General features: G+C 40.4%; 1 protein-coding gene across 4 annotated transcripts in view; it reads right to left on the bottom strand.

Moving 5' to 3' along the window:
• The window catches only part of psmd5 (proteasome 26S subunit, non-ATPase 5), a 101,902-nt gene that overhangs the window by 61,682 nt on the left and 13,239 nt on the right, over positions 1-26,981 (bottom strand). For all 4 annotated transcript variants that reach the window (XR_001198013.2, XR_002196449.2, XM_013132433.3 and 1 more), the window contains 3 exons: positions 24,477-24,586; positions 18,699-18,841; positions 933-1,124 (listed from right to left, as the gene is read on the bottom strand). Coding sequence is in view for 2 of the 4 variants with exons in the window: in XM_013132433.3 (XP_012987887.1) it covers positions 933-1,124; positions 18,699-18,841; positions 24,477-24,586 (445 nt within the window). In the remaining 2 variants the exon portion in view is untranslated. The remainder of the gene's footprint in view (positions 1-932; positions 1,125-18,698; positions 18,842-24,476; positions 24,587-26,981) is intronic.

Raw genomic sequence — 26,981 nt, 5'->3', positions numbered from 1 at the left:
GTGCCGTTGCAGTACAATATGGACCAACAAGGAAGACCGTTTCTTGTTTATGAAAGACTCTACTTCCATTGGACAAATGCAACGCATTATTGACTGTGGCCCAACTTCTTGATGTACCGGAACAGCTCAAACGGCTACGCTGCATTCCCAAGATGCTTTGTGCAGCGGTCAACAATGCCTTGACGCTATTCATAGAAAATTAATTGTATCTCTCCGAGGCAGCGGGTAGCGTAAGACAATCAGGGCAAAAGTTTTGAACATTTGAAAATCTCCACTTTGGCCTGTAGGTGGTGGAAGAAACACTGGCCTATGGACGGGGCGAAGCAGTCCAGCAGGGCAGACACAACATAGCAACTTGATCTGATCATGTTCAACGCGTGACTGTAAGCACTTGCAGGAAGTTTTATGTCAGTTGACATTCAAGGGTTTTATACGACCACATTTATTCTGAGGGGTTGATGGATCACCACTATCCTTCCAGGTTTTAATAATGCGCTGGAAAAATCTTAACCGAGTTCCAGTAATTTCAGCAATCTCCTTAGTGGTTTTGTTTGCTTGATGCAGGCCAATAATTTCACCCTTCCGAAACACAGTAACATCTTTTCCACATCCACGAGATAAATCTTTTCCGAAATGGTTGTTTAAGAAATGAGAAGCTACTCGCTGCATCAGTTAGAGTTAAAATAATTGTTGCCAGCTGAAACATATAAATCACTCAGTTAATTATGCAATCATAAATATTTTTAAGTATCATCTTAAGTATTTTCTTATTTAAATCCAAACTGTGACTTTTTTTGAACCAGGCAGTGTACCTCTACACTTTAAGCAGATGTATTTGTATGCAATACACAAATACTTTTTTGTTTTGTTTATTTGTTAAAACAGAGAATTAAACAAATAAACAAAACATCACCACAAATACTAAAACACACCCATTTTCTGCAGGACTTGTTTCCCCTCCACGGTAGAGCCCAGGATGCCCAGTGTGTCAAGAGCCACTCCAGTCATGACAGGGTCTGCGCCGAGAGCCATCTCCAGCACTTTGTTTTGGAATGCTGGGTATGTCTCACACACCTGTTGGGGGCTGTCCATAATAGCCAGGTTTCCAAAAAACTTCACCAGCCCTGTGTGGGAAACATCAGAGATTAATTTTGAAACAACCATGTGCACACACTTTGGCTTGTGGACAATAAAAGTAATTGAAAGATGATAAATGTGCAGTACTGGGTAAAAGTCTTAGACACCTGAAAGTCAAAATAAAGCAATTTAACTTGGTAGTTGAATATATCTTATAAATATATATCTATGTGTGTATCTATCTATACATCGATCTATATCTATCTATCTATATACACACACACACACACACACACACACACACACACACACACACACACACACACACACACACACACACACACACACACACACACACACACACACACACACACACACACACACACACACAGCTCTGGAAAAAATGAAGAGACCACTCCAAATCTTTCTTAAATCAGCATCTCTACATGCATGGCAGCCATTCCATTCCAGTGTCTGTTAAATTCCAACACAGGCACACCTCATTTTACTTAATAAGGTACTGATTAGATGATTACCTGAACCAAATCAAATTGAATGAGGAAAGTATAAAAACCACTGCAGTGGTCATCACTATCCTCTTGCAATAGGACCAGCTGGATTGCAAAAACAGTGCAAGTAATACCTCAAAGGTTATTTAAATAAAAAAATAACTATTCAGCATAAGAAGAGTTGAAAAGAAAAGCTTTGAGTGAGGAAAAGAAGGGTTCAATTCTGGCTTTACTGGCAGAGGGATACAGTGAGCATCAGGTTGCTTCCATCCTGAACATTTCAAAGATGGCGGTTCATAATAACAAGGTCAAGCAATAGACATTGGGGACAACAAAGCTACAGACTGCCAGAGGGCGAAAACGATCTGGGGATGCTTCAGCAAGGCTGGAATCGGACAGATTTGTCTTTGTGAAAGACACATGAATCAAGCCAGGTACAAGGTTATCCTGGAAGAACACCTGCTTCCTTCTGCTCTGAGAATGTTCACCAACTCTGAGAATAGTTTTTTTTCCAGCAGGACAATGCTCCATGCCACACAGCCAGGTCAATCAAGGTGTGGATGGAGGACCACCAGATCAATACCCTGTCATGGCCAGCCCAATCTCCAGACCTAAACCCCATTGAAAACCTCTGGAATTTGATCAAGAGGAAGATGGATTGTCACAAGCCATCAAACAAAGCCAAGCTACTTGAATTTCTGTGCCAAGAGTGGCATAAAGTCACCCAACAGCAATGTGACAGACTAGGGGAGAGCCAAGATGCATGCCAAGATGCATGAAAGCTGTGATAAAAAAAATCAGGGTTATTCCACCAAATATTGATTTCTGAAGTTAAAATATTAGCATTTTGTTGTTGGAAAATGAATATGAATTTGTTTTCTTTGCATTATTTGAGGACTGAAAACAATGCTTCTTTTTTTGACCAGTTGTTGTTTTCCACAAATAAATACTCTAAATGACAATATTTTTATTTTGACTTTGGAAGTTATGTTGTCAGTAGTTTATAGAAAAAAACTAAATTATTCATTTTACTCAAACACGTAACTATGAATCCAGAGAAATCACCAGAGAGACCACTGCAAAATTATCAGTCAATGGTGTATTGCACATTCATCCATTGACATCATGCATTCAGTGAGGGGAGATTAGCATCTGGGTACCATTAGTGACTGCCTGAGTACCAAAAGAAATAACTTGGTCACATGACCAAACACTCAGTAATGTCTTAATGTAAGAGGAACCGGAAGCTCTGTTTAATATCAGGCAAATTAGTATCCTATTAATATATTTATTTATTCATTTGGCATATTTCCCACTGGATATTTTTATCATAGTTACACTTCAACTGTGAGAGACAGAATCTAAAACAAAAATCAAGAAAATCACATTGTATGATTTTTAAATAATTAATTTGCATTTTATTGCATGACATAAGTATTATGTATTATTATTCACACCGGTAAACAGTGTAGGAGGAAGCTTGTAAACATTAAATAAAAGTTTTGTTATTTATACCTGTGTTTTGCACATTTGTATTTTGCACCTACATTTTTGGAGATAAATACATAGTTGTGGCACCAATCCATCTCATGGTCAATCTCCCCAATACCTTGTAGAGTCCAATAAATCACGATCGACAGCAGCACAACTTCAATCTCCTCCACAGTTACTGTGCTTACGTCAGAGTAAAAATATACGTCAGTGGACTAATTTGCCTAATCTTCATCGGTGTAATGTATTAATTAGATAGTGTGGTGGCTTCTTTAAACTTATTTCCTTCCTAATCCATCAAAAAGAGTTGAATGAATTCATTTGATCAGGTTTATTTAAAACATTTTAGGAGTAAAATAATGAATTGCAGGGAAACTGACATCAATTGTGTTCTTGTTCTGCAATATGCCTATATCAAGAACTGAACTTCATGTCCAGATTGTCTTGGTGTGCGCAGGCATTAGTTGATTCTGTTTTTAATGTCTTGTCGGATTGCAGCAGTTAAAGCTACTGAGGGAAACTTCTCAGACACAGTGTTCAAGATGAACAGTCTGAGATTCAGAGGTAAGGCGACTTTCTTCTGGGAACCATCCCAGTTGGTTTACCGTACCTACTGCTGGTTTTCCGTACCCACTTAAACACCCCCTTTCTGAATGAAATTGTCTTGAGGTAGGGTTTAGGGGCAGAATGGGAGGGGTAAAAAATTTGAATATGCCAATAATACAGTATTCCCCTCAGCCAGTCATTTACAGCCTTAAACATTGCAAATTTGGCTACTTGGCACCATGACCTTGATTTCAATTGAATTATTTGAACAGATTAAGGCTTGGAGGAGGAACGGAAGAACTACTAAAGCCATTTCGAAAATACTGTTAGATATGGGAATTACGGCCAAGGATCCTACTATTCCACAACACTATCATACTTTAGTCAAACGCCGAACACAGAAGCCCAGAAAAATGACCAGATACAGTAGGCTACAATCCAATGCTACAGTTATAGCCTTATTAATATTAACAAATATTTTTGCAGAAATGTAATGTCTAAATTGTAGGGATTTTTGGTACATATTTTTTTATTGCTTTTGTATTCTGTTTTCAGCAACACCATTCAAGCCATTGATTTACTAATCAATGAGTTTTAATGATGAGCGGTCCACTCAGGAGATTAACAATCTGCTTTCATAAAGGTATTACATCAACACTACTGTTATCACAATCAGAAGACAACTGAAGTAACTTGGGTGGAGTTATGGAGTTAATAGCTTTGTCCAGACATAAATGTTACTGGGTACTAACTAGTGATGTAATATTCAATATAACTGTACAGTATTTATTACAAAATGTACAGAACATTAACCATTTGTGGTCTGTTTTTACTGCAGTTTGGATCTAATTATTCGTAAAACAAAGAACTTTGTGTGCTGCAGGCCCAGGCATGGATTGAAAGTTTAATATCTTTTCTTTATCATCCAATTCAGACAATGCCCCAAAACACACTCCCACACGGAATTGCATCACAAATGAAGGCATAAACTGGGTTAAGACGCCAGCCAAGTAAGTACTGCAGAATAGTGTACACATTATTCCAACACTATTAAACAACACATGATCCTCCTGCTATAGAAGTACATTATATTGAAAGTTCTCTTTTTGTTTCCACTTGGCCGCTGGATTTGAATCCAAAAGAAAATGTTTGGAATTAACTAAAAACATTTGTTCATAAGCGTGCCAAGCAAAGATGAGCTTGTTATTGCCATCAGAACGTTTTGGCTCGAGAAATCGACGATAAAAGCCTACAACAAATACAGTTGTTTGGAGGCAAGGGCAACTAAAATGTAGGATTGTAAATTCTATATGTTGGTAAAATGTTTGACTGTACATTGTTTAATTAAATATCTTGATTTTCATTTGATATTTCTTTTGACATGAATTTCAAAAAAAATTGTCTGGCCTACTCTACCTGGCCAGTGTAGTGCGAGTTATTTATCAATGCAACTGATTTGGAAAATACAGTTTTGAAAGACAACCATCTTCCCTCATGACTCTTCCTTACATTACTTCCTAAATAGGTTTGTTACTAGCCTTAGTAATAATATCGAATTCGTTAAATTACTGTCTTATTAGGAGAGAAAAATATACCCAACATAGCCTACACCATGGTCTGTCCCATCGGCCCATTCATATTCTCTGATTATTTTACTAAACATTCAGCTTTTTATGTAGCCTAATTCATCAAATGTAGCTATTACACTAAATAATTAGCATATCAAAGACAACGGCAAGTGAACATGGAACAAGACCAAGGGAAACTGTGCATCAGGGTTTAAATTAGCCGGAAATGTGTCTTTTCGCCGGTATCAGGTGAGTCCAACAGATTAAAAAATATCAACAGCCAAAATGTCCGGTGGGTAATATGCCAAATGAATAAGTAAATATATCAATAGCATAAGAAATAACCTGATATTGTGTTACCTGTTTGATCTGTTGCCACAAAAACAGCGAGCATCACTCTCACAATAAGACATTACTGAGTCATGTGACTAAGCTTGGCGCGAGAACCAAAAGCAGCACACTCCCGCAGCATCGCCTACATGTGACTCCGAAATGTTAAAGGTGAAGCAGACATAACCGGTTTAAAACCAGTTTAAAAAAATAATAATGATGATACTACTGAGGCTATAGTATAACTTCCTGCAGAGCCTGTCAAACGGACATTTGCGTGGTATTTGTGGAGACATTTCTAACACTGACCTCAAAATCCCTTAGTCAGATTAAAACAAAAAGATTGTTTTCTATTAAAATAATTACCATCAGGCTCAAATAATTTTGAACAGGCAGTTATGTACCTTATTTTTGCGACAGCCTTTCAGTATACTGTAGCCTAGTTCACAAATATTGTCAAGAATTCATTCTGCAGAGCAATTTAAATTTAAAAACATTTTGTGCTTTATTGCTGTTTAAGTGAAGGCTATTATACAGTATGGCTATTTAAAACATATGTCCAGTAGCTCTTCTATATGGCCGGAATTCTGGAATTTTAACTAGTGATGGTGATTTGATAAGACACATGAGTTGATGTGACAAATAAGCGACTGAAACGCCTTTGGCTATCAAACAATAATGTTGTGAAATGAGGCTAAATTATGGGGCATTATATTAAATAATAATTAAACATCTGGATTTTTATATTGCTTTTTGTCATTATTTCATCAAAATAAAATGGTCAGGCCTACTGTACCTGACTGTTGTAGTCTAACTTTTACTTATTTGTCAATGCAGTTGATTTGGAAAATAACATTTTGAACGCTACACCTTCATTTCATGACTTTTCCTAAATAGGTGTAGCATATATTACATTGTTCCGTTGTCAGTATTTTAACTGGCGCTTTGTCTCACCCATCTCTCTCCTGGGGTTAATGTGGAGTAGTTAACAGTAATTAGTCGACTTTAGCGCATTGTACAGGAAATAAACTGATTACATTTTCTGTTCAAACACCATTTTATTAGAAATTTCTGAAAAATCTTTATTGACGTTATTTAATGAAAATATTAATGAAAAATTGATGGGTTGAAAGTGTAGCCTATTGCCAATTTAAAACTAAACGTCCTTCATGTAAACACGCTATGTTAAACACTTGAATCATAAACATCAACATCAGAATCAGCTTTATTCGCCAGGTATGTGTACAGGTATGTGTACACATACAAGGAAGTTACTGGGTTTTTATACAGGGATTGTGCCTGGCACTAAATGTCTGAAGTTGACTGGTCATCAGAGTGATGGTCTATGGGTAGAAACTGTTCCTGTGTCTGTTCATTTTGGCGTACAGTGCTCTGTAGCGCCTACCAGAGGGGAGGGGCTGGAACAGGTTGTATCCAGGGTGTTCTGCAGTTCTGACTGTCCGTTGTAGTCTGTCCCTTTCCAGTTTCACGGCAGATCCAAAACAAACAGTGATGGATGTGCAGAGAACAGACGGATGATGGCTGTGTAAAAGTTGATCAATAGCTTCATGGACAGGATAAGCTTCTTAAGCTGGCGCAGGAAGTACATCCTCTGCTGGGCCTTTTTAATGATGGCATCTGTTGGACTCCCACTTTAGATCCTGGGAGATAGTGGATCCCAGAAACCTGAAAGATTCCACTTCAGACACAGGGCTGTTGAAAATGGTGATGGGGGCAGGGTCGTGGGGCTCCTCCTGAAGTCCAAAGTAATCTCCACAATTTTGAGCGGGTTAAGCTCCGGGTTGTTCTGACCACACCAGAGGATTAGCTGTTCAGCCTCCTGTCTGTAGGCAGACTCGTCACTGTCCTGGATGAGGCCGATGACCATAGTGTTGTCTGCAAACTTCAATAGTTTGACAGATGGGTCTCTTGAGGTGCAGTCATGGGTGTAGAGGGAGAAGAGCTGTGGGGAGAGCACACACCCCTGGGGGCCGCCGGTACTGAGTGTTCGGATTCTGGATGTGGTGTTCCCCAGCCTCACCTGCTGACTACTGTTGGTCTGGAAGTTTGTGATCCACTGACAGGTGGAGGCTGGCACAGTGAACTGGATGAGTTTGGAATGGAAGATGTCTGGGATGAGGGTGTTGAATGCCGAGATGAAGTCCACGAACAGGATCCTTGCATATGTCCCTGGAGGGTCAAGGTCTTGCAGGATGTAGTGCAGTCCCATGTTGACTGCATCATCCACAGACCTGTTAGCCCGGTAGGCAAACTGCAGGGGGTCTAGCAAGGGGCCTGTGATGTCCTTCAGGTGGGCCAACACTAATCTTTCAAAGCATTTCATGACCACATATGTGAGGGCGTCAGGTCTGTATTCATTCAATCCAGTGATAGAGGGTTTTTTTGTGATCGGGATAATTGTGGAGTGTTTGAGCAGGAGGGAACTTGACACAGCCCCAGCGATCTGTTGAAGATCTGTGTAAATATGGGGGCCAGTTGTTCTGCACAAACTTTCAGGCAGGATGGTGACACACCGTCTGGGCCAGGAGCCTTCTTGGTCTTCTGCCTCTGAAAGAGCTGCCGTACACCCTCTTCACAGATTGTTAGTGCAGGTGGGGGTCTGTGAGTGGAGGTGAAAGGGTAGCAGTGGGGGAAGGTGACTGTTTGAAGATGGTGTTTGAGTGCGGGACTGGGAGCCACTCAAACCTACAATAAAAAACATTCAGCTCGTCAGCCAGTCGTTGATATCCAGCAGTGTGAGGGGATGGTCACCTGTAGTTGGTGAGTACATGCAGGCCTTATAACACTGACGTGGGGTCATTGGCTGTGAAGTTGTTTTCCAGTTTTTCAGCATAGCTCTTCTTTGCTGCTTTGACTTCCCTTGTCAGTGTGTTTCTGGCCTGATTGTACAGGGTTCTGTCCCAACTTCTGTAGGCGGATGAAGCTGCCTGAGTTTTGCTGTAAACCTTGGTTTTATGGTTGCACTATGTGCGGAAGGTTTTTGTCGTCACACACATATCTTCACAGAAACTGATGTAAGATGTCACAGTGTCAGTGAGTTCATGTAGGTCTGTGGCTGCAGCCTCAAAGACACTCCAATCAGTAGAATCGAAGCATATTGTACTTTATCAAAGAAATGGGGTGGGGAAAGTAATTTCTTGATTTTAATAAGTTTTTATTGATAGAAACAGATTTCAGGAAATATTCATGCAGAAAAGTAGCACCAATGATGCAATAAGTAATGTTGGCTTGGTAAAAGTTTGCAATTAGCCTACATAAATGTTAACTTAATTGTTGTAATCAACAGCTATATTTCCAGTCAAATAATTGTATTTCAGTTTAAATAATTACAATTAACGAAAACGAAGAGATTCGTGTGATTCAAGCAAAGCAACCCAGCAACATGGAATCAAACACAGCAACATAGCAATCCATGAATAGGATTATAGCAGACAATATTCCTCAGATTTTAATATTTTATTCTGGCCCATACAAATACAGACACAGGCTTGAATAACAGTAGATTCAGACGGGTGTCGATGTTCTCACAGATCCTGGTGGCCATTCTTATTTTTAATTTTATATTTTTGTCCATGCTGCATGGCACCGCAACTTGTTATACCGTGGTATAACAAGGCATGCCTTGTCGTGGACCGCCCCCTTGGCGCTGGAATTAAATGAGCAACAACTGTACAGAGGACGCAATCTCAACTTGGATTTCCTAAACAACAGACCCCAGTCTGTCAGGTTAGACAACCTCACCTCCTCCACCTTGATCCTGAACACTGATGTCCCACAAGGCTGTGTGCTGAGCCCTCTCCTGTAGTCTCTCTTCACCCACAACTGCGTTCCTGAACACAGTTCCAACACCATTGTCAAGTTCGCAAGCGGCACCACGGCGGTAGGCAAGATTAGTGACAATGACGAGTCAGCCTACAGGGAAGAGGACAAGCGCCTGGCAGCATGGTGTGCTGACAACAACCTGGCTCTCAATGCAAAGAAAATCAAGGAGCTCATTGTGGATTACAGGAAGTCTTGAGGCTGCAGTCTCGCCCCAGTCCTCATCGATGGTACTGAGGTGGAGCATGTGTCCAGCTTCAAATTCCTGGGTGTCCACATTGCCGAGCACCTCTCCTGGACCCTCAACACCTCAGCCCAGGTCAAAGAGGTACAGCAGCGCCTATACTTTTTGAGGAGGCTGAAGAAAGCCTGCCTGTCCACCAAGATACTTGTGAGCTCCTACCGCTGCACAATCACAATGGAGCATTCTGACAAACTGCGCCACAGTGTGGTTTAGCAGCTGCTCCATAGCCATCCGGAAGGCCCTGATACGGGTGGTGAAAACAGACCAGTACATCACTGTTTGCCCTCCTTCCATCAGGAAGGCAGTACAGGTCTCTTCGGTAGGAGCAGCAGGCTCAGGAACAGTTACTGTAACTGTTCTCTACTGAGAACTTTATGACCCATTACTTACCATACCCCCCACCGCCTCTCTGGGACCTTGTTGCACTACTCCCTTGGACAACTCTAACACTGCCTTGTTATGCCTGATAATGAAAGTTGTCAGTTGTTAAAGGTACGTGTCTACCTCAGGAACCTCACCGCTGCTATCCCTGCATTTAAGATGTACATACACCTTGTACATTAAATGTGCCTGTTTGCACATTAAGAATTGCCATTTTGCCTGCATTTTTACAGTTGTTACACACGCATGTCTACCTCTGGACCTCACTGCTGCTATTTCTGCACATGCCACCTTAACACATCACTCACGAATGCCAATTTGAAATTGCCATTTGTACCCGAACAACAATTATCCCAACAATTAACAAACGCTTTACCTAATACTTTTCTGCCCTCCTCTATTTGTCTTATTGTACATTTAGTATTGCTCATCTACACATTCCCATGGTAATATACATATACTTGTAAATACTTGTACATTTTCTGCCCTCCTCTATTTGCACTTTTGGTTAGATGCTAATTGCATTTCGTTCTAATGTACGTGTGCTGTTCAGTGACAATAAAGTTGAATCTAATCTAATCTACTGTTTAGCCCTGCTGCCTAATGTACGTCTGAGCTACTACTGTGATTGTTTCCCTTCCCCAATGAGTTTGGTTGGCTAGAGGTGCGTTCAATCAATTCACTTCTGTTTGCAAACAACGGCAACTACATTTCTGTTAGCTTTGTATTCACCATTAATGTGTTCACAAACATTATGGAAATATAGTACCTATGAAATCAAAGGTCAAAGAGAGGTTGGCCGGAAATATACTTCCACTTTTAAGAGAAACATTTTCTTGTATGTTCACTAAATTTGAAGATTTTGAACGTAACAATGTTGGGTAGCCTACTTAGCACTATTTAAGGAGCCAACTTAAATAGTAAGAAGGTAATATTTGGGTAAAAAAAGCGTCTTTTGGCCTTCATCTGCAGCTCCTAGTTGCTTATGTAGGGCTTCTTTTGGCAGTCCCGGTTGCTTGTTTCACTAGCGATTTCTGGCAACAATGGGTTGGAGTACAGTTTACTCTAGCATTTGCTGTCTATTCATAACCCCCGGCATTTTATGTTCTGATAAGTGCTACAATAGATGTCCTACGTTTTACAATTTGTGTGTAGCATGGTGTTTTTCCACAAGCACAAAATTACATGTGGGAGACATGCTTTTTGCGTAAGATATAAAGAAGGGGTCGGGACTTGTTTCAGCCCATTTTTCATTTTAACAAGAGATGGGCCTTATGATCAGATCTGCCCATAATAATAGTCCCTAAATAACCACTGGTACAAACTGTAGTATATGCAGGTTGAAAAACATACTGTGTTGGGTGGACAGTAAACATAAGGTTTATACTCCAACAAAGCACTACAGTAAACAAACATCACATGAGCAATGCTATTATTTTGAAGGAACAAGCAATGCCTGGGCCGACCACACATTATGACTACGTTGATTGTATCGTGGTTGGGTTTAAAATATTGTTAAAAATAAAAACAATGATTTTGGTACATGTGTATGTATGAGCAATGGTTATTTTTGTAATAGAATATTTTGTTTTAAGTCAGTATTAACTTTTAAGTTGCATTATATGGCAAAATGTTACAAAGTTACCCGGAAGGTAGTGTAGAAATTTGCATGAACAACGGTGAATTGTTGACAGATCAAGATATGTAATTTCAGGTAATCAAAACATTTGTAAAGGCTTCTTATGAAATTGTACAACAGGGATTAACGCGAGATTGTTTCCTTCACACAATAGCAAGCGTTTATATTTAAGTGGATGAGTTTGTGGTTAATAGATAAAAGTATATGACGTGATGCCATGGCTGAGCCGCGATAACTAACGAGAACGGCGTTTCTACTGGACACGAAGTATCAATATATTTGGTTGTCAAAAGTCAACAAATATCTGAACTAGCTAGTTAAGCTTTATACACAATTTTTATCTAAAGTGAAGAACGATGACATGTAACCAATGACCAGGTTAAGAGGCGTGACCTGCTGGAGGCACCCCGGCTGCGATGTAAAGACAATATTAAATCTGCAGCTTCCACAGAAGCCAGCTGTTCTTACCAGCGAGGAGTATGCCATTAACATTGTAAGTACAAGTCACTTTATTTGAAATAATTGATTTGAATTTGGATGCAATTACAAACACTAACAAACGTCACATTTTAACTTTTTAAGAATGTGTAAATCAATTTTACGATTGCGCAATCCATGAGCATTTTTCTGGCTTTTGAAACTCATTGTTTGCGGAGCAAGAGGATTTCTTGTTTTAATGGTAAATGTAATAAGACAGTGATCCGATAATCCAGGATTTTGTGGGGAAATTATTAGATCTACAATATCTATTTCTCGTGACAGGACTAAATCTAAGGTGTGATTGTGGCAGTGTGTTGGACCTGAGACATGTTGGATAAAACCCATTGAGTCAATTATGGCTTCAAAGGCTTTTTGAAGAGGATCCTTGGACTTTTCCATATGAATATTGAAATCGCCAAAAATTAGAATACTTTATGCCATGACTACCAGGTTAGACAAGAAATCTAGAAATTCATTGAGGAACATTGTGTATGGCCCGGAGGGCCTGTAAATAGTAGCTATGTAAAACGATTTATCGGCCTGGTTAACTTTCATGAGTAAAAGTTCTAAAGAATGAAAATCAGTGATGTGTTTGAGAGTACATTTATATTTACTGTTATAAATATAAGCAACACCCCCTCCTTTTCGGGATGCACGAGGGATATGATCACTAGTATAGCCAGAAGGAGAGGCCTCATTTAAGGCAATTAATTCATCAGGATTTAGCCACGTTTCACATAAACCAATAACATCTAGTTTATGATCAGAGATTAATTAATTTACTGCAACTGCCTTTGGAGCAAGGGATCTATCATTTAGGAGTCCCATTTTGAGATGCGAGGTGATACAGTAATTTCTATTTTTGACCGAGGTGGAGGAAGGCTTTATATCAATAAGGTTGTTTTTGTTAGCACTTGTTTTACTTTTCTCAGCCTGGAACGAGTCACAGTGGCAATAGGTAAAGCTGTACTAACTACTTTGGCTATGCTATCGACTTATTCCACTATGCTAGCAGGCTGGCTAACAGCCTGTGGCCTGACCTGCACCCTATCTCATGGTGAGGCTATAGGAGAGAGACTCCTGTCAATGTTCCTAGATAAAAGAAGAGCACCACTCCAGCTAGGATGGAGTCCGTCGCTCCTCAAGAGATCAGGCCTGGCCCTATTTCTGGGAGAGTCCCAAAAAGAGCCCCAAAAGAGCCAGTTACCTACAAACGCGACGGGCAGAACTCAGTTTTCAGCCAGCGATTGAGATGCGCAAGTCTACTGTAGAGCTCATCTCCTCCAATGCCTTTCGGGGGAAGAGTCACTGGCTTGTTGTTGACTCTCTGTTGCGCACTTGTGCAATTGGGCTGAATGCTGCTGGCAATACTCGGCCCTCATTCAGGGGGGTTGCGGTTGGTGGGTGTCCCTTTGGTTGATGCCTGGCAATGTGGGATTGATTTCCTGCCTGTTGGGCCCTGTCCGGGGTGTCGCCGGACCCCCCCCGTCTCAGTTCCAAGGTGTTACGCTGCTATATTATTGTGCTGGGTGATATGAGGAATGCACTTCTAACTTTTCTCCGTTTCCTCCAGTTTATGGAGGAGATGAGGTCCTGGTCCACACCTGCGGATTACCTGGTTTGTATGGCCCGTTGCTGTCCCTGTCCACCTGGTCATACTTCTGACCAAGTCTAAAATCAAATAGCCTCTGGATTTAGCCTACATTTATTAATTATTCCAATTGGACTCTTAATATCTCACCCGGCACAGCCAGAAGAGGACTTGTCACCCCTCTGAGCCTGGGTCCTCTCTAGGTTTCTTCCTAAAATTCGGCCTTCTTAGGGAGTTTTTCCTAGCCACTGAAATTCAACACTACTGTTGTTTGCTCCTTGGGGTTTAAGGCCGGGTGTCCCTGTAAAGCACTTTGTGACAACTGCTGTTGTAAAAAGGGCTTTATAAATACATTTGATTGATTGATTGATTGATTGATCACTACCCGTAGCTGGGAGGGGGCCAGAGACAATTACTCGATGCCGACACATCTTTCTAGCTAGTTTACACACTGATGCTATGTTCTGTTTCATAACCTCTGAGTGTTTCATCCTAACGTCGTTGGTGCCAACGTGAATAACAATATCTCTGTACTCTCTATACTTGCCAGTTTTAGACTTCGCTAGCACCAGCCCCAGATTTGCAGCTACGTCCGTGGCTCTGCCCCCCGGTAAACAGTGTACGATCGGCGGCTGATTCTTTAGTCTAATACTGCGGGTAATGGAATCGCCGATGTCTAAAGTTATTAGTTTTTCAAGGCCACTGGTAGAACACGCCTGCCGATCATTCCCCTCGGAAGATGGCTCGGGCCTTGACTCCGACTCCAGTGGGGAAAACCTGTTGAAAGTCTCAGTTGGAATTAGCAACGACTCAGGTTTAACTGGTCGACGGCATTTCTTCCCAGTGACCAAGAGAAAGTTCTTGCCCGGCTGCAGGAGCTGTGCCGGGTGGCTAACAACACTTTTGTTTCTTCCTGCTGGCACAGATGCAGTTTTTTCTATTTCTACACTAACATAATCCTTGCCTGACATTTGCGTCAGAAGCCAGGCCTCTAACTATGCTATCATCACCTGAAGACTATAGTTCTCATCTGTGTTTTAGCTACAACAATTACAGTGATAAGGGATTTTAATGATACTTAGCGTTGGGTGTTCAGGGGTGAGTAGTTCGGTTAACCTTTTCACACGTGAGTTTCAAATATTCCTTACCGACTCCCCAGCGTGAGTTTTTTTGCACATTACTTCAGTACTCTCCAGTATTTGAACTCACGCCAGCATTTGAACAGTGCTAGGTAAGGAACACTACATGCATTGCATTGCGAGCTTCTCTCGTTGACTCGAATTCTAAGAGCTGCAAAAGTTGGTTGATTTATAACTGTAGCTAGCTAGAAAACGTCAGCTAACCGCTAGCAAACGTCAGCTGCCCGCTAGCTAACAAATCGTGACCAGTTATTCAGTGCAGTGAAAATGAATAAACTATATAAAATGCATACATCGGGTAACATAACTTCTAGAAAGTTTTTGCAATGGTTTTGATCGGTAGTAGTTGGCTGTCTGTTGGTACGTAAGTAACACTTCCTGTCCCGATTTGAATGCTTTCTACCTGGTTAATATCAGTGTGGTCTTGAAACAATTACAATCAGGAAATAAAGTTATAAACACTGTTTGAGCTAAAAGTGAGTAAATAATAGCTCAGCCATTGTTACGTTACTTGTAACTAGGCATGCTAATGGTGCGTTCTAAACATGACGTTCTAATCACACCAGTGTGATCATATGCTTCAGGGACCACTCTAGCCTGATCACACTGGTGTGATCGTACGCGTCAAACGGTTAATTATGTCCAAAAAGATTCCCGGTAGGTGTAGTAAAGTTAGGTAAGAGGTCAACAGATGAAATATATGGCGTTGGTAAACTCAAAGTAGAATTTGACCAATTCGTTTATATAGAGTAAATTCGAAAGACGTTTGGCCGGTAGCCAGGTAAGTAAAATCAGGCAGCGTACAGCACGTCAACGATCCCTCGGTTATTAAAAGGCCTACAAACATCAATACTGCTCTTGATAGCTTTGTGCATCAACTTTTTAATCGCTAAACCCACATAGGATTTGTTTAGATACATGTAAACACGACAACTGAAGTTACCCATCCTTAGACAAGACTCCTTGCTTTCGTCGCACCAAGACGCCACTGCGTTGCATACAGCATCCTCATTAAATGTATCCATGTATTCATCCCTGTTCTCACTCAGTCTGTGTGATGTTTGGCTCCAACTTGAGCTCATGCAGAAAGTTCTCAGCGGCAACGTAAACATCAGTCAGGGGTGCATGAAACCCTGATACGTTCAATGCCTTGACCAACACGTTTTAGTCGCTGTGTTAAAACTGTCTCTGCGATGTCATCATAATGGGTCTCAAAAGAATTAGCGGGCAGATCGAGACAAGAATGTCTTCTCACTTCACATCTGATGCATGCTTTGTGGAGAACAGCCGCAACAACGTTTTCCATACCCAATGTTGCTTTGATGATCTCTAAAACCTTTGGTGGAAGGCATTTGTCCATTTTGTGTTAACTCTTTTAGCATTTGAAAGTATAACAGATTAAGAGGTCCTAGCTGGTCACCAAACAAGTCAAGCCAATTGTAGCTTCTTGTTGTGTATGCCTGTGGAATTGAACTGTCGGGGTCCGGGGTACCGTGGAAGTCTACAGAGTTGTCAGCCATGGCGTCACACAGTCAGACCTTAACCTTGTGGAGTTCATGCTTCGGTTGGTTGTATTCTTGAGACATGTTTCGTAAATTCTTCAGATTGCTCGATAGTCACAGGCGATATGTCAGTTTTTATGCTGTGTTAATGACTGTGTTAGCTTAAGGCGGGGCTTCAGGGTCTTATGGCAGTCGAACAGTCCGCAGTCAAAATCTACCCCACTGACATTTTCCGGAAATAGTTCCTATCTAACAGAGTCATACTGTTACATTCCTTCGACAACAGTACCTCTACCGCCCACCGTATTATGCGTCCCGTCTATTGGCCCCAAAATAAATTACTTTCCGAAAGGTGTTCCATAAGCCCTTTACTCCCGTCTCTAACAATCCATTATGTGTAAAATAACTTTAACGTGAAATACAAAAAGCTACCAACTATGCCACCTGTGATAACCCAGATATTGCCATCTGAAGAAGCTCTAGATTTGGTGCAATGTCTTTCAACATTTCCTTGGAGCTCCTAATTACATTTTAAATACACACTAATTTCAGCACGTGATTGGTCTCCAATCCCTATTGTTTGTTAGTTGTTATTTGTGTGTTTTGCATATATGTGTATTTTGCACCTACATTTTTGCAGATAGAAAAATAGTTGTGAAACCAAATGCGTGTATAGAGGCTATTTGTGTAAATCTGAAAACAGAAGAACTGCGACACAGTCTCGCTTACTGCTGAAACATTTATTAAATCATAACAGATAAAGAACAAAAAAATTGGCGTGAATCTGTCTTGGTCATCTCACGGTCAATGTCCAGAATAGCTCGTAAAATCCATTTACTTGCTTTAATTCTAGCATTTCGGACAGAGTTAGGACTCCTACATTTTTGGTCTAACAGTATTTCACAAAGCATTTTAGCGCTAAAACCAGCTCTTAAATCTCAGAAAAGTTAGGAGTAGTCAAGAGGACTCCTAATTCAATATGCCCAAGTCACAAACAATCCTAAAAGGGTTGCTGACGGCAATCTGTCTAGTAATTAGGTTGACATTTTAGAAACATTTAGACCCTTCAGATCCCATAGAGGCCGTCAACAAAAAGGGTTTGTTGACATTTTTACAATTTCTTTACTCAATGCTAGTGGCAAAGCGACTTTTACGCTAGAAGAGAATGTTTCTGTGTTGTTTGGTGAAATGAAGGTGGAAATGTCATTGTTCTTTTAAAGCGCTAATGATGTCGTGGTGAGTAACAAATACACTGTGGATATATGTTTGGTGTTGTCTATATTTGATGCTGTGAAATGTTGGTAATATCTTTTAGATGGCAAGAGTAACCCTGTCGTTATGATAGTTATGGAGCTATGGAGCTCGAATGGTTGCTTGCTCAGTCCTGTATTTGAAAACCGTGCAGCATTTAGCTGTGTAGTCAGCTAACTAGTTGGATGTTTTATTGCGTTTCTTCCGATTTCATTCATATATGCAAACTGCAATAGCTAATTAGACAATTTGTCCTGTTCAGTTCGTATGCCAGACTATAGAAAAGTTGTCTGGCTGCATATGTGTTTCACTTCTGAGGCAACAAATTGTCACTTTAGCTAGCCAAGATTCGAGTCAGTAATGTTGTGCTTTGTTGACGTCACTTGATCATGATGATGTCCTGCATCTGCTGACACATACTTTGAATGTCTTGAGATGTGTGCCTTATGCTTACTTTATGATCACGTTAGTTAGCATACCTCGAATGATTGCTTGTTCAATCTCTGTTTTGTTATGCAAACTTAGTTGTTCGTTCAACAACAAATGCTTGCTGAACTTATTTTACTATCTGGTTAGTCTATCAGGCTATTAGAAAAATTGGAAAATGGGTGCTGCGCTCACAGAGATAGGAGTAGGTTGAGTGAAAGGTAGATATTTTTTTATTCCTAGTGTCTACAAAATGGGAGAAAACAATTAATATTTTTCCAAGTTACATGGATGTGGTTTCAAATTAAAGATGTGCTCTTTAAAACAACGAAACTTGTCATTTCTATTTAGTTTTTGGTGCTATATCTGTTTGTTTGAAATGTGTGAAAAATAAATTTATTGAGAATTTTCAGTAATCTACAGCAACATTCTAGTTGGGGTCTAAAGGGATAACTATTTCTATGTGAAAATGCTAATGCATTAGTTCCATTGTTTGTTTTTTTGCGTGTGAGGTAGTTATGATCAAATACCTACAACTGCCAATTGGCTACTGTCTGAGATTGTAATTTAAACTGAGGATGTACCCACTTTCCACTGCAAATGTGTGCTGGAAGCTGCAAAGAATTCTCACAGTATAAAACATTTGATCTGTAATCTCCCCAAAAATGAGTTAACATTGCTCACCAGGTAGGTAGAAACTACAGAAGGGGTCGGACTCCGCTCCGATAATCATGTTGGATATCTTATCCGAGATACCTTGCTGCGCCAGATACTGACGGCCATGCTGACTGCGGGAAAGTGTTGTTACCATCTCTATGGCTGCAGCCCTGAAACACAGAGGTCACTTATATCATAAAAGGTAAATGGGAGAGGGAGTTTTCTAGTGTTAGGGATAAACATACAATGCTAAAAAATTTATGGAACACAAATCACACATCAGGTCTGGATGAAGGAACTATAATAAAGATCAAAATCATTACTGTACATTGTGTAAATTGTTGAGGAGAACAAAATGACGTAACAATGGTCAAAGGAAACCAAAATCGCCAACTGATTGAGGGCAGGATTCAAACATGCACTGAAAATCTAAGTAAACAATTGAAATTATTCCTACTTCTGTGAATTTAATAACAGCAAATCATAATGTGACTCGGTAGTGTATATGGCCCCCACGTGCCTGTATGCACTCCCGACAACATCTGGGCATGCTTCTGATGAGAAGGTGGATAGTGTCCTGGGGGAACTCCTCCCAGACATGGATCAGGGCATCATTGAGATCCTGGCCATTCTGTGGCGCTACTTGGCGGGGTCAATTGCAAAAATACAGAACAACCCAGAAGTTCTCAAATGGATTCAGACCTGCCAATTCTGGAAAAAGCCAATCGAGCTAAACGGTGCTTGGCTGTAAGCCCAGGTCCCAATAGAGGACGTCAGCACCTCATGCAACTTTCATGGAGTCGGTTTCTGACAGTTTGGTCAAAAAACATGCACACCAGTAGCCCACCGGAGGTCATTTTACAAGTTATCATCATCTACAGTGCATAATATCCTCCAAAGATTCAGAGAATCTGGAACACTCTCTGTGCATAAGGGTCAAGGCCGGAAAACCATACTGGATGCCTGTGATCTTCGGGCCCTCAGACGGCACTGCATCACATACAGGAATGATCCTGTAATGGAAATCACAACATTGGCTCAGGAATACTTCCAGAAAACATGGTCGGTGAACACAATCCACCGTACCATTCGCCATTGCCGGCTAAAACTCTATAGGTCAAAAAATAAGCCGTATCTAAACAGGATCCAGAAGCGCAGACGTTTTCTCTGGGCCAAGGATTATTTCTAATGGACTGTGGCAAAGAGGAAAAGTGTTCTGAATCAAAATTTGAAGTTCATTTTGGAAAACTGGGACGCCATGTCATCCGGACTAAAGAGGACAAGGACAACCCAAGTTGTTATCAGCGCTCAGTTCAGAAGCCTGCATCTCTGATGGTATGGGGTTGCATGAATGGGTGTGGCATGGGCAGTCTACACAACTGGAAAGGCACCATCGATATATCCAAGTTCTAGAACAACATATGCTCCCATCCAGACTTCGTCTCTTTCAGGGAAGACCTTGCATTTTCCAACATGACAATGCCAGACCACATACTGCATCAATTACAATGTCATGGCTGCATAGAAGAAGGATCCGGGTACTGAAATGGCCAGCCTGCAGTCCAGATCTTTCACACACAGAAAACATTTGGCGCATCATAAAGAGGAAGGTGCGACAAAGAAGACCTAAGACAGCTGAGCAACTAGAAGCCTGTATTAGACAAGAATGGGACAACATTCCTATTCATATACTTGAGCAACTTGTCTCCTCAGTCCCCAGACGTTATCAGCAGTCTTTTATAAAAAAGAAGAGGGGATGCCACACAGTGGTAAACATGGCCTTGTCCCAACTTTTTTGAGATGTGTTGATGCCATGAAATTTTAAATCAACTTATTTTTCCCTTAAAGTGAAACATTTTCTCAGTTTAAACATTTGATATGTCATCGATGTTGTATTCTGAATAAAATATTGAAATTTGAAACTTCCACATCATTGCATTCTGTTTTTATTCACAATTGAACAGTGTCCCAACTTTTTTGGAATCGGGTTTGTATTTTGTACCCTTCTCCTGATTGATATCTTTCAACAATGAGATCCCTCTGATGCTTTGGAAGCTGTCTGCAGACCATGGCTTTTGCTCGGAGATGGAACTAAGAAAATACTACTAGCTGAACTTTATTTGTAATTAATCGGTCACTTTAAATGATGGCAGGTGTGTAATGACTTATATTTAACAAGAGTTTGAATGTGATTGGTTAATTCTGAACACAGCCACATTCCCAGTTATAAGAGGGTGTGTACACTTATGCAACCAGGTTATTGTAAGGTTTTGATTTTTCACCCTCAAAGATTACAGTTTGTTTTTCAATTGAATTGTTTAAATTACAAGTCACATTAAAAATAGAAAAAATTCAGACATGATTTATTCTCATAAAAGTCTCATTCTTTTACATCACAAAAACCTGGCATTTTCACAGGGGTGTGTAGACTTTTTATATCTACTGTACTCTGATGATTATGTGTTGCCTTTATTTTTTTGAGCAGTGTATATAGACCAGGTCTTCCATTAGGAACATTTATAGCCAAAATGTTACCGGCAGTATTTTACTTTCCTGGACATTTGAGAAATCTACAAATGAATGCTGTGTATGCACAGTGCAGACTTTGTTTCGATTGCATAGTTGTTTGGCATGTCAGTGGAGCATGTCTGTGTCTGCGGCAGATTTTGGCCTGTTCAAAAATAGCTAAAACTGTTGGCAAATCCAACCTGCCCTACTCCTCCGAGCAGGATGCAATTCATATAAACTGGTTACAGGGTCATCCAATGTAAATCGGGATAATTAAGGTAATCTTTGCCAGCTATGCCCAGTTAGGGATGTTTCTGAAACTTAACTATACCTTGTTTCCAAAAAAGTTGGGACGCTGTATAAAATATTTTAAAAAACAGAACGCATTGATGTGCTATTCATTTAAACCCTATATTCAATAGAACATTGTATAAAGACATCATATCAAATAGTGAAACTGAGAAGATCTTATAATTTCTTGAAAAATATATGCACATTTTTCACAACTTTTCTCAACATGAAACTGCAAAGTTTGGGGATCCCATCATCTATGGAACATAATATCATTAAAAGATTCAGAGAATCACAAGAAATCTCTGCACACAAGGGACAAGGCCAAAAACCAATACTGGCCAGGTTTTACGGGCCCTCAGGCGGCACTGCATTCAAAACAGACACGATTCTGTAGTGGACAACACCGCATGGGCTCAAGAAAACTTCAGAAAACCATTGTCTGTGACTAAGTGTCGCTGCATCCACAAATGCAAGTTAATACTCTACCCTGCAAAGAAGATACCATATATAAACAAGATACAGAAACTCTGCTGCCTTCTCTGGGCCCAAGCTCATTTAAGATGGACTGAGGCGAAGTGGAAAGCTGTCCTGTGTTATGACAAATCACAATGTCAAATTATTTTTGGGAACAATGGGATGATGCACAACCAATTACAAGTGTTCACCCGGGCATCCATATGATGTAAAAGGAAATGTGATTCATCAGACCAGGCCACCTACTTACATTGCTCTGTGGTTCAGTTCTGATGCTCACGTGCCCAATGTAGGTGCTTTCGGCAGTGGACAGGGGTCTGCGGCTATGCACTGTGTTCTGAAACCCTCTTATCAGTACCAGCATGAACGTTTTCTGCAATTTGAGCTACAGTAGCCCATTGGCTTTCACGCTCCACATGCATCAATGAGCCTTGGCCACCCATGACCCTGTCGCCGGCCCACCGCTTTTCCTTCCTTGGACCACTTTTAATAGGTACCGACCATTGCAGACCAGAAACACCCCACGAAGGCTGCAGTTTTGAAAATGCTCTGACCCAGTTGTCTAGCCATCACAATTTGGCCCTTGTGAAAGTTGCTCAGATCCTTATGCGTGCCCATTTTTCCTGCTTCTAACACACCAACGTTGAGGACAGAATGTTCACTGGCTGCCTAATATATCCCACCCACTGACAGGTGCCATGGTAACGAGATGATCAGTGTAATTCACTTTACCTGTTAGTGGTCATAATGTCATGGCTGATTGGTGTGTATATACAGTGCTGCTTGAAAGTTTGTGAACCCCTTGTGAATGTATGAATTTGATATTATTGCAAACCATGAAATCTTTATTTAATCACAAACCGTAATTTTGTATCTGACTTAACAGGCTTTATTTACAAATTCCAAATGCCGGTTTAGAGGAAATCATGTGTAAAAACGTATTCGAAATTAATACAGGTGCAAAAACCATAGAACCCTAAGTTGCATTGTTACAGTTGTGCTCAGAATTTACATACCCTCAGAGATTTGGTCATATAAAAGCTCCCTTCTGTTCCTCACTCAAAACCTTCCTTTTTGACTTTTTTGGAAAGGAAAGAAAAAGGTGTTTTCCGGAGCTGTATGTACCATTTGTAAAGAAAACATGGGTGAGCAGACAAAACATGTATTTTATTTCTTATGGGATTCACATTCAACTGTAGGTCATAACAGAATGGCACAATCAGAAAACAAAACATGGCAACAAAGAAACAAAATGAACTGACCCCTGTTCAAAAGTCTGCATACCCTAAGTTCTTAATACTGTGTATTGCCCCCTTTAGCATCAATGACAGTCTTTTGTAATAGTTTTCGATAAGGTCCAAATTCTTGCAGGTGGTATAGCTGCCCATTCGTCTTGGCAAAACATTTTCAAAATCAATGCCAAACTTTCACATTTTCTGCCAGGGTATGCAAACTTCAGAGCACAACTGTAAAATCAATTAGGTTAGTAGAATAAGGTGAGTAGACAGTTGGTTTCAAAATGAACCAATCAAAGGAGAGATCTTTAGAGAAGAGTATGGGCAGGACTATGATAGAAACAAGAAACCAGGTCAGTTTGCTGATACCTGTACAAGTGAATGCAAAACACCATGTGGAGAGGAAAGTAGATCTCAGAGGACACCAGGAAAAGGGTAGTAAGAGCACATAAGTCTGGGGAAGGCTATACAACCATCTCACCTCCACCAGTCCATTGTGAGACAAGTAATCTACAAATGGAGAGCATTTAATATGATTTAATATGAACAATCAAAATAGTATCATGTTTTTTGCTGTCAAAAAAAAGAACCAAACTACCTTTTGTAACAATCAAAACCGCTATGTTTGGCAAAAGACCTACCACCAAGAAGAACATTCCCAACAGTCCAGAGAAGGACAAGGTGTACAGAGGAGGAAAATCAGCCCCATAACTTTTCCACATTCCCACCACCATTCTTGGCTGCAATTCCTCCTCTGGATCTAGTGAACTGGTCATCAAAGGAATATTAATTCTTAGGTATACCAGGAAATTCTTCAGATTCTCAGGAAATCAGTCAAGGTCCTGACCTTATTCCAATCGTGATTGTGTAAAAAGTGTGAAATAAAGTTATCGCTTCTAAAAATGCAGTTGAATATTTTATTGTGTGTGAAATAAACAATCAAAATATATCATTTGTTTTTGTTTGTCCCCTAGTTTGGAACATATTTTTGATTAACTAAAAAACATGATCATCTCCATAGGGTTCACAGATTTTCACGCAGCAGTGTATATTTACACAGACAGACAGAAAGAGAGAGAGAAATGGGAAACTGCTAGAATACAGTATGGGTATACAGTATCTAACAAAAGTGAGTACACCCCTCACATTTTTGGAAGAAAAGTGTCATTTCTTCAGTGTACGCTCACTACTTTACACTGTAGCAAAGAGTCATTTCAGTGTTGTCACATGAAAAGATATAATCAAATATTTACAAAAATGTGAGATACTGTATCTATGTTTGTACTGTTTTTACCTGACTAAGACATCGTCTCCTGTCAACTCATCCAGTAGCTGAGATATAAAGCTGCTGCTGACACAGTAACCCAGGGAGACAGGTGACACTGACGAGATGTCCACTATCAGCTGCAACAAAAGAACAAAGCTTGTTGCAAATGTTTTTGGTAGAATTTATATTCAAATTCAAGGCAAACTGTAATATATTTCATTTATCACCTTTATTAAGAGGTTTTCACCATGTCTGTTGATCCAGCACCATCATTTTTTGTGTAATTCTCATTCACTAGGAAAAAGTATGGTGGCCCGGAAGGGCAAAATACAACCACTAATACACCCCAATACAAAATCCTGTCCCCAATACCTCAAAATATAACCACTAAAACAATGACACACTCTTAATTTAATACAGCACACCCCTCCCCAAATATTGAATTTCTAAGGCTAAACTCAAAAAGTTTCATAAAACTAATAGCCGTAGATTGTAGCCTATCCTCCCCCGAGTCAGAATATAGCACTTTTGTTGTCATGGCACACTTCTTGTAGATACTATTGCATTTTTAAGGGGGGGGGGGGACTATACAAATTATTTGATTCATGCAGTGGGTACGGAAAGTATTCAGACCCCTTTACATTTTTCACTCTTTGTTTCATTGCAGCCATTTGCTAAAATCAAAAAAGTTTTATTTCTCATGAATGTACACTCAGCACCCCATCTTGACAGAAAAAAACTGAAATTTAGAAATCTTTGAAAATGTATTAAAAAAGAAAAACTGAAATATCACATGGTCATAAGTATTCAGACCCTTTGCTCAGTATTGAGTAGAAGCACCCTTTTGAGCTAGTACAGCAATGAGTCTTCTTGGGAATGATGCAACAAGTTTTTCACACCTGGATTTGGGGATCCTCTGCCATTCTTCCTTGCAGATCCTCTCCAGTTGATGGTGGATGGTGAACGTTGGTGGACAGCCATTTTCAGGTCTCTCCAGAGATGCTCAATTGGGTTTAGGTCAGGGCTCTGGCTGGGTCAGTCAAGAATGGTCACAGAGTTGTTCCGAAGGCACTCCTTTGTTATTTTAGCTGCGTGCTTAGGGTCATTGCCTTGTTGGAAGGTGAACGTTCGGCACAGTCTGAGGTCCTGAGCACTCTGGATGAGGTTTTATTCCAGGATCTCTCTTTACTTGGTCGCATTCATCTTTCCTTCAATTGCAACCAGTCGTCCTGTCCCTGCAGCAGAAAAACACCCCCATAGCATGATGCTGCCACCACCATGTTTCACTGTTGGGATTGTATTGGGCAGGTGATGAGCAGTGCCTGGTTTTCTCCACACATACCGCTTTGAATTAACGCCAAAAAGTTCAATCTTGGTCTCATCAGACCAGAGAACCTTATTTCTCATAGTCTGGGAGTCCTTCATGTGTTTTTTGGCAAACTCTGTGCAAGCTTTCATATGTCTTGCACAGAGGAGAGGCTTCCGTCAGGCCACTCTGCCATAAAGCCCCGACTGGTGGAGGGCTGCAGTTATAGTTGACTTTGTGGAAATTTCTCCCATCTCCCTACTGCATTTCTGGAGCTCAGCCACAGTGATCTTTGGGTTCTTTGTTACCTCTCTCACCAAGGCTCTTCTCCCACGATTGCTCAGTTTGGTTAGGTCTAGGAAGAGTTCTGGACGTCCCAAACTTCTTCCATTTAAGGATTATGGAGGCCACTGTGCTCTTAGGAACCTTGAGTGCTGCAGAAATTCTTTTGTAACCTTGGCCAGATCTGTGCCTTGCCACAATTATATCTGAGCTCCTTGGGCAGTTCCTTCAACCTCATGATTCTCATTTGCTCTGACATGTTTCTGTCAAGATGGGGTGCTGAGTGTACATTAATGAGAAATAAAATATACTTTTTTATTTTAGCAATTGGCTGCAAGAGTGAAAAATGTAAAGGGGTCTGAATAATTTCTGTACCCACTGTACATGGAAAAGTGTGAATTGTAGTCCAACTTCACCTGATCAAAAACCCATACATTTTGTTGTCCTGAATTAGTTGGTTTTGTCGGGGGAATATGAATGTCCACTGAATGTCCATTATAAAACTAACTTTACCTTGCTCTCTCAATGTTGTAATACAACCCATTCGATGTTTCATACACACAGCCAACGTCCTCTCAACGAACCAAATGTAAATACTCGATCTAAGGCCGACATTGGCAAGTAGTATGCATACTAATAACTAATATAGGGATGACCTCAAATGTTTGAATATCCCTGATAATAATGAATATGAAAGGGATCAATTATGTCACTTGTTGAATTGTTTATTGCTTCTCATAGCAGCAATACAAATTTTTCATATTTCTCATTCACCCTGCATAACAGACTATGCAACCAATCAGCAACAACAGTCTTGTACCTACACTTTCTGTTCTGACTTCATGTAGTTGTTTCGTATTAGGGGTTGTGCGTTCATATTTGGGGAAAGGTTACTCTATTGAATTGGGAGTGTGTCATCATATTCGTGGTTATATTGGGCATTA

The sequence above is a fragment of the Esox lucius genome, chromosome 14 (assembly GCF_011004845.1).
Source record: "Esox lucius isolate fEsoLuc1 chromosome 14, fEsoLuc1.pri, whole genome shotgun sequence".
NCBI lineage: Eukaryota > Metazoa > Chordata > Actinopteri > Esociformes > Esocidae > Esox > Esox lucius.
The sequence above is the reverse complement of the archived record's forward strand: the minus strand, read 5'-3'. Positions and strand labels throughout refer to the sequence as shown.